At 35.1% G+C, this 8794-nt stretch overlaps 2 protein-coding genes across 4 annotated transcripts in view; one reads left to right on the top strand and one right to left on the bottom strand.

Annotated features, from left to right (window-relative positions):
- Nucleotides 1-3043, top strand: part of LOC106102359 (5-formyltetrahydrofolate cyclo-ligase) — a 29218-nt gene extending 26175 nt beyond the window's left edge. For all 3 annotated transcript variants that reach the window (XM_013281805.1, XM_013281803.1, XM_013281804.1), the window contains exons 2-5: nt 578-707; nt 1373-1625; nt 2137-2261; nt 2754-3043. In XM_013281805.1, the coding sequence (XP_013137259.1) occupies nt 591-707; nt 1373-1625; nt 2137-2261; nt 2754-2846 (588 nt within the window). In that variant the 5' untranslated portion in view covers nt 578-590 and the 3' untranslated portion in view covers nt 2847-3043. The remainder of the gene's footprint in view (nt 1-577; nt 708-1372; nt 1626-2136; nt 2262-2753) is intronic.
- Nucleotides 3044-3101: 58 nt separating this feature from the next.
- LOC106102546 overlaps nt 3102-8794 on the bottom strand; it is a 23343-nt gene continuing 17650 nt past the window's right edge. Inside the window, exons 5-6 of the mRNA XM_013282062.1 lie at nt 4850-5050; nt 3102-3959 (exon numbers count right to left, since the gene is read on the bottom strand). Of these exons, the coding sequence (XP_013137516.1) occupies nt 4853-5050 (198 nt within the window). The 3' untranslated portion in view covers nt 3102-3959; nt 4850-4852. The remainder of the gene's footprint in view (nt 3960-4849; nt 5051-8794) is intronic.

Genomic DNA, 8794 nt, shown 5'->3' with positions numbered 1-8794 from the left:
ATTTTGTTTTGTTTTTAGTGCATTTTGTTTTGTTTTTCGTGTATTTTGTTTGGAAGTCGGTTTTGTTTTTTTATTAAAAAGTTTATTTTGTCTTATTCAAAACCATTGTCTACCGTAGAATAATAAAATGTTTTAAGGTTATTTCTTAAGTGATAGTAGCACTTGTGTATATCATTATTTTAACGATTTCTTCCGATGATTGTAACCGAAATTAAAAGAGGTCAACGAACTAGATAACAATTTATATCAATACATGTGTATTTACTTCTTGAACTTCTTGTTATTATAAAAAAGGACATTTCTATTTTGTTATATTAAAGCAATTGCAACTAATTATTATTACAAAACATCCTATGTATCCACAGAGACAAGGTTCAAAAGAAATAAACATCTCAAAGCGATAAGCCCAATAGAATGTGTTTTGGTCTTGTCCAGTTTTTTCTGGTTCTACCAATGAAACGATTTGTGAATTTAGCAAATAGACTGAAATCAATTTATAAACATTTTGCCTACACTATTATAGATATTTTTTTATGTAACGTATGAATATTAGGTTAATTAGTATATTTCTTTACAGGAACTTTTTCATCATGAGTAGACTGACTCCCAATCCAGCTAAAGTGCTGATCCGCGAGCAAGTAGCCGCCAGGATCGCAGCTCTGTCCACCGAAGAGAAGACGAGGCAATCTAAAATTGTTTATGATAAGGTACCTACCTACAGGAACTGTTACAAGTAGTGCGTGCTGTAGCAATTTATAGCAACGAATGCAAATTTCGGTTAGTGGGATTATTCCCAACCATCGCACCGCTCTGTCCCCGCGTTGGGACAGATGAGAATAAAAATAGTTTTACTATACCACCTTTTGCGATGAGGGGACGGATGGAACTTATTTTATTTCTTAACGGTTCCATTTGTCACCTTATTGGTGATAGTGGGACGAATGCAACCTTTTATTCTCATCTGTCGCCACGTGGGTACAGAGTGGGGTAACGGTTGGGAATATTCCGGTTAAAGTGTGGCGATTAGCTGCTAATTCCGCACTGCTTAAATTTGCCAACACATACTGCTCGAAACAGTACATACAAAGTTTAAAAACCAAAAAGTTTTTATTGCAACGTCCACTAGTCAACATTAGACACTAATGGGCGGTATCTGAACCACTTTCAACCATTCGATAGTGCTTATGGTTCGATAAATTAGTAAAATAAGGTTCTGAACTACGTAACTTGAGTTTTACTCCGTTGAAACTTATTTACCTCTAGTGAACCACTTGGTATTGATAAAATATACAGAAACTTCAGAAACCCAGCATAAGTAGGAAAAAAAACGTTACTTGTGTTTTATATATTTTATAGTTATTTTTCTTTCTAGATTGTAAATCATCCTTGTTACAAAAAAGCTAAAAATGTAGCGATATTCATGAGCACAGATCAGGAAGTTGACACTGCGCCGATAATTGATCACATAAAAGCTAAAGGGGGCGCTGCGTTCGTGCCGCAATACGCTGGTGGCAAGATGAAGATGCTCAAGTTGGAGTCAGGGGACGAGACCGCTATGCCTTTAACCAGGCATGGCATACAACAGCACAGCAAGGAACAGATCAGGGACGACGCTCTGGATATTGGTACGGTATTCACGCCTGTCTTCTGTGTGGTAGTGGTATTGAGGCCGAGTCGACTAATTCGCGCTAAGATGTTAATACGAGCGTCGGTGGCTGAGTGGCTTAAGCATTTGACTTGTAATCTACAGGTCTTGGATTCGAATCCCGTCATGTTCCAATGTGATTTTCGATTTTTCGAATTTTCATATGTACATTATTTACCCGTCGTTCTTACGGTGAAGGAAAACATCGTGATGCAACCTGCACATATCGGCGAAGAAATTCAAAGATATGTGTGACGTCAACCAACCCGCACTGGGCCAGCGTGGTTGACTATGGCCTAGTCACCCTAACTTAGGGTAGGCTCCGAACCCCTCGGTGGGGACGTTTAGTGAGCTGGTGATGATGATGATGATGATGCTGTTAAAGCTAGCTCCACCACTGTTAAAACCATATAAACTAAACACAAACTCATTCCTCTTGTATGTAAACTTAGTACTCTTATAATAACCATTATACGTTTAATTTTTTTTAGGTCTGGACCTAATTATAGCACCAGGAGTCGCATTCAGCCGGAGCGGCGGCAGAGTGGGCCACGGCGGTGGATATTACGACAAATACATCAGCAATCTACGACAAAATCCTGACACAGCGCCTAAAGTAAGTTTTAATAAGAATATGCAATGATCTACATCTGTCAAAAGTCTCTAGAAAAATACATAATCATTTTCCCTTCTTTAACCTACTCTGAATAACTATAATCCGTCATCTCACGCATCACTCCCTTCTTGATCGTGTCTCCTTTCACGCAATCCATCTCTTTTTAAGGTGTACCGCACTCATATCGATGTTCTCCATGTCACATGCGATTCATCCCTCATAACATGCTCCATGCTAACCATTTACTCCATGATTTATCCACTGGGGCTACTTTCAGATTACTGACAATGAAATAATTATAAGAACGTAAATCTTCTTCGATATACAGATTACCTATTCCCGCCAAGAATTGGCGCGCTTATCCTTCATACTTCTGAATGACATTGACAGATGTCATAGTGACGGGACGTGTATGACAATAATCTAGTGTTGTGCTACTCCCGGTACCGATTTCTTTTTAACAGTAAACTTTTTAAAATCTGTTTTTCACAGGTGGTAGCAATAGGATTCAAGTGTCAGGTTTTTGATGAAGTCCCCATGGACTCTCAGGACCAGAAGATTGATGACGTAGTCTTCGCGGACTGACGAACTATCTGTTTGAAAATATTGTTATCTCACTCAATCTATATGGAAAGATAGAGATAGGTATATGTTTTATTAGTAAAAGTGGTTTTCGTGGCCAAGACGTCGCCAAATATACACGCCTTAGTTCAATGTTTCTTTTAAAATATTTTTTTATCTGTATTTTAATGTAAATTCAAAATAAAATTGTTTATTTTAAATTTTGTTTGATTTCTTGTGTGTTTATTTAATATCTTAGGGGGTCAAATAATAGAAAAATTCACCACAGATAAAATATTTAATTCGTAAAAAAATACAAATGCACTTTGTGCAAATAGATATCAAATCGCTAAATGTAAAAAATTTCATCACCAAAATGATTACAATAAGGTACAAAGATCACAATTTATAAAGATCACAATTTAAATCGTTTATTTTTAAAAATAAAAATACAGTTTCCCTTATTATTTACATATTCTAAAATGATTTACTTACATTAAAATGATTATGGCTTATCGTGTTTACAAATTAAACTAAAACTAACATCTGCTCCTATATAACCTACAAATGGATGTTTTGATACAAGAAAAAAAACTTACAACTAAAATTAAAAAATGGAGACCATAGATAGAGATAATTGTTTTTAAATTAAACTTAACTATTAAATTCGATACTATTTTTTATTAATGAACGAAATGAGAGTTGATCTGACATCTGTCAGTTTTACGTCATCATTCTTGCTCTTTGAGCTCCTTACTAATAAATTTCTTTTTCCACTGAGCTAGCAGCCGAGAATAACCTCCAATCGTAAGAAAATGAAAAATAACGCTTCTACTACGCAACTGCGACTTTTTGGCAGGGGAAAGGTTTTTGTAAAATTTATACATTTCTTTCAGTCCTGCGGTGTAGCCAATGCCAATTGACGACCGCGCAACTAGCTACAGTGGAAAAAGGGTCTAAACTTCATAATAGGGATGTCACAAAATTATCGATAAATCGTAGATTATCGAATATCGGTAATAACCATAATTTGTATTAAAACAAAAATTAATTACTGTAAAAATTAAGAAAAATATGCCACGTAAGTATGCTCGAGGTTTGCCTTTTTCGTTTGATGTAGAAAATGCCTCCCTGCTCCTGAAATAATATTTTGATAATAAGAACATTATGCTTAATTATAAATCTATATTATAAAGAGGAAAGATTTGCATTTTTTTATGTATTGAAATAACACAAAAATTAATGGGCTTCAAAAATTCTTTTACCAGTAAAAAGCTACGTTATCAGGTATACTAGCACAGGATGACATTTTTTAATTTACGCGGGTGCAGTCGCGATCAGCAGCTAGTAGTTAAAATAAAGGAATCTCTAACACAATCAGGACAGCATTTCATCTTACGAATTTTAAAAGAAGTCATATATTTCAAAGATGAGCAGATCGCACCTTGAACTGCCAAGATTCCGTTGTAACAGTAAGTCTATATTACGCCATCACAAAGGTGAACAACTAAACGGCATTTTTTCGCCAAATTCGGTGAAAACATTTTAAGTGGGCGATAATTGTATTTTCACACAAATTATGAGTTCAGCCTCAGTTGAGTGGACAAGAAAGCTTTCTAGGTGAGCTCCTTTTTGAAGTTTACCCAACTTATTGTTACACAATCAAGTTACATTCTTATTTAATGCAATGTGAAATTGCTTATTGCAATTGTGAAAGTATAGTAACACTTAATTAAGCAATGCAGCTGTATTCCATACGTATTATATATCTTTACTAATATAATAAAGTGTAAACACACTACTTCGTGGCTTAGGATGTCAGCAATCACAGCATATATTTGAATAATTATTTCTTTAATAAAAAGCCTTACACTTACGACACGCTTTAGGCTACACATTTTCACGTTATTTAACTAAGGGGTTAAATAAATTTGAAAAAACCCTTCACACATGAAAGACAACATAGTCCTTGGATTCACCACGTCAGGGGGAGAACGACGGGTTAAAAAACAACCTTCCAAATGTACCGTTCATCGCAGCACGGCTCCAAAGACCCTCTGCCCTCGTGACATGAGCAACTCCACTGCACACACAGCCGCCAGCAGTAATAACAGTGCAGCTATCGCCAGCACGGCGCGGCATCGTCGACGACGTCTCTCTCCCCGCGCCAGCCGCCGCGCGAGAGCTTCACCTCGAGCGCCATCGAGCGTAAATAACGCACTAGCGGCCTGGAAAAAAATTAAAGAGTTAAGAAATCACCGATTTTTTCGTTATTTAATAAATCTGATTTAAATAGTTAATAAGAAGTATTGGCTGAACGGATTTCGATGAAATTTAGTACAGATATATGGCAGAGGATAGTCTGGAAATACACATAGGTTACTCGCATTTTTTTTTAATTCCACGGGGACGGAATCGCGGGCGAAAGCTAGTTTACAATATAAAATAATGTCCGGGTATGATGCCTTTCAATACATGCAACAATATATCATTAAGTCCAAAATTTAACATAATTACGCCTCGGGCTGCAATTTGGGGGGAATTAAGTATAGGTTATGTCAAACGTCACTCTTGGCCTTTGTCAAATTCGAAAGAAACGTTTAATTATAGAACTATAGGCAACACTGGTGCCAATTAAACAATACCTTCCAACCTTCGAGCCGACAGCTGATGTATTTAATACCCTTTTGGCGCGAACTATACGAGAAGGTTACATTAATAGGCAAAGATATACGATGGAGCCAGAATCGATTAAGTAAACATCTAAAATTTATTTCAAACTGTGTTTTACTTCGCAAATTTTTAGATGAACCTTTGCCCAGAAAATAGAAACTTCCACACTCGGGCGACGTAAAACGTGTTTCTCAATTACTTAATTAAAGAACTTTCTTTGTTTGATACCTAAGTTCAGAATTGTGAGGCCGTTAGGTAATTTATAAATCTATAATCTATACTATTAAAATAATAAAGCGTATTCTATATTAATGTAATAAAGCATAAACACACTTCTTCGTTGCCTAAGATATCAGCATTTACAACATATTTTTGAATAATTCTTCTTTAATAAAAAGACCTACACTTACCTAACGCTTTAGGCTATATATTTTAACACCATTAAACTTAGGGGGTAAATATTTTGTGTATAAACCCTAATGCGGGAAAGAAACCATAAGTTGTTGCCAACATCAAGGAAACAAGATTGCAAAGGTATGTCATGTCAGTTTGACATTTGCTATTGATAATTTGACAAATGTAAACAATAAAATGAAAATTTCATAATTTCATGCGGATGAAGCCGCACGGAAACAGCTAGTTACATATAAAACCTTGATCATTGCACAATATAATAATCATTAGAATGCAGAACACAATCTTGACACTATAATTTTCAGGTTAGTTACATTTTTTTTGACATCTCGTATGGTCGTTGAACATGAACAATAACATTAAGAAATGTGACAAATTACAGAAATTTAGATACAATAGTAATAAAATAATGATAATATAGCAAGTGTTACAAAAACCCTACAGAGAAATTTAAAATATCAATACAATCTAAATACAAAGGTAAGTTTAGAGGTTACTAGCTTTCGACCGCGATTCCGTCCGCATGAAATAAAAAAAAAGTAAGTAGCCTATGTGTTCTTACAGAATAACCTTTACATCCATGTCAAATTTCATCGAGATCCGTTCAGCCGTTTAGGCTACAAACTCTAACAAACATTGGATGGATGATACTTTCGCATTTATAACATTAGTAAGAAGTAAGATAAGTGGGTTATCTAGACCTATTTTAAAAAAAATCTAATCTCACTACACTGGTCACTAATGGTTGCTTTAGCGAAGTTACTACAAGTAATCTACACTAAGGAGATGCTTAAGTAACTATTAAACGACCCTTTAGTATTATATACAAATTTAAGTATAATTTTCCTATCAAGAAAGTGGTAAACAGTATGTTGTAACGCGCTCTTGAGACGGCGTCGTAAACCGCGAGTGGTGTGGCAATGCCTTAATTAATATACGTCGCATACCAGCACGCGATGTTTACACGCACTCCTACACCATTACTATCTTGTGATCAAAGTTCTATTTATAGAAAAAACCTGGAATAAAAACATATAGACTCTACTTCACTTGTGACTTCACAACGCAAGAAAACATTGGACTTTTTTTACAGTTTTCGTTTATTTCATCAGTATTTATTTTGGTAAAAGCAACTCGATTTAATACAATTTTATATGTCTTCAAGAAGATATTTGAATGTTTAGTTTGAATGCAACTACTTCTTACAAATATTATAAACTAGCTTTTGCCTGCGACTCCGTTTGCGTGGGATTAAAAAAATGACAAAACTGGGTAACCTATGTGTTCTCCTGAATATCATCTACAGTCAATTAATCGAGATCCGTTCAGCAGTTTAGGCTACAAACTCTAAAAAACATCCATCGAGCCATCTAAACTTTCGCATTTATAATATTAGTATAATGGAAATATTTGACTAGATGTTTGTCAGAGTTTGTAGCCTACGGATAATCGGATCTGGAAATTTGGCATAGACGTAGAGTGGAAGAACATATAGGCTACTTACTTTTTTTTTAATTACCACAGTCGCGAGCGTTAATATTTAAAACTAAAAGAACTATTTTTAACAAACATCAAAGAACGAATCAGTGAAACTTAGTAAAGGTCAGATAAGCCACGTTGGATCTTGCCTGAGGCAGAGAAAGTATAATGCATGAGAATACAATGTTTTTAAATGTAAAGTTATCTAAGATCTAAGTCATCTGACAACGACAACGTTAACGTTTACTCTAACTTCCACACCTTAATTGCCCATTTTCAAGCATATTTCTTATAATAAACCCTTTGTAAAAGACTCAGCCACTTTAAGAAACAGACGGGAGCGCAAGCTACTTTTCCGGGAGTTGAAGCTCAACCCGTCTGTCAATATTGGCTGAGCCAGCATCTGAAGATCTGTGCGATTATGCCAGCTCGTTTCTTAAACACTAAGAGTAGCTATGGGATTGACATGTCTTTCCAAGACTAATAAAAACTTAAAAAACCTACCAATCCAGGTAATTGCTTCTTCTCATTATTGGTTATTTAAAAAGAGGCGGCATTTGTCTCATCGTAAAGAACAAGGTAATGTTTTTGGAAGTTGAACACCGCGGATTGCCGCGAATGTACCTAATCTATGTCATAACACGATGCATAATAAACCAGTTTGCAATTACAAATGTTTCCGGATAACGGATATACGTACAGATATGTAATTGGTGTGTTCCACTTGGGTCTACATAATTTAAAACTTATGGTAGTTACAAACATTAATCGTTCCTTAAATTCCACATTTGCTTAAAGTTTTAAAGACTGCAGATAAATTAAAAAAAGTTACAGTTATACTTCTATACTAATATATTAAAGCGGAAACATACACTACTTTGTGGCGTAGGGTGTCAGCAATCACAGCATATTTTTGAATAATTCTTTCATTATTAAAAAGTCCAATACTTACGTCACGCTTAAGGGTACATATTTTTACGCTGTTAAATTTAGGGGGTAAATAAATTGGATAAAAACCTTAATGTGGGAAAGGGACCATAAGCTAAAAGCTGCCATCATCAAGGAAGTAAGGCTGCCATGGGTTGTCATCATGTCATGTCATTTTGACATTTGCAATTGATAATTTGACAAATGTAAACAATAAAAAAAGTCGCACGGGTACAGCTAATCTCGGATAAAATTAACATTATCATATAAAGTAACAAATTAAAAACAACAAAACGTAACAACAAATAATTTTCGAAGTTATAAATTACAAGCAATTTACAAGAAGAGATTTTAATCAATAAGTACTGTAATTTGTTAGCACCCGCCCCACATTGGGCTGAATCAAGTTGCTCCATAGACAACTTTATCTGATGTTTGAAATGTCTCTTTTTTTTGCTTGAATGTGCTTTGTATCAGTA

The sequence above is a fragment of the Papilio polytes genome, unplaced genomic scaffold (assembly GCF_000836215.1).
Source record: "Papilio polytes unplaced genomic scaffold, Ppol_1.0 DF823923.1, whole genome shotgun sequence".
NCBI lineage: Eukaryota > Metazoa > Arthropoda > Insecta > Lepidoptera > Papilionidae > Papilio > Papilio polytes.
This window is presented reverse-complemented; position numbering and strand designations above follow the sequence as displayed.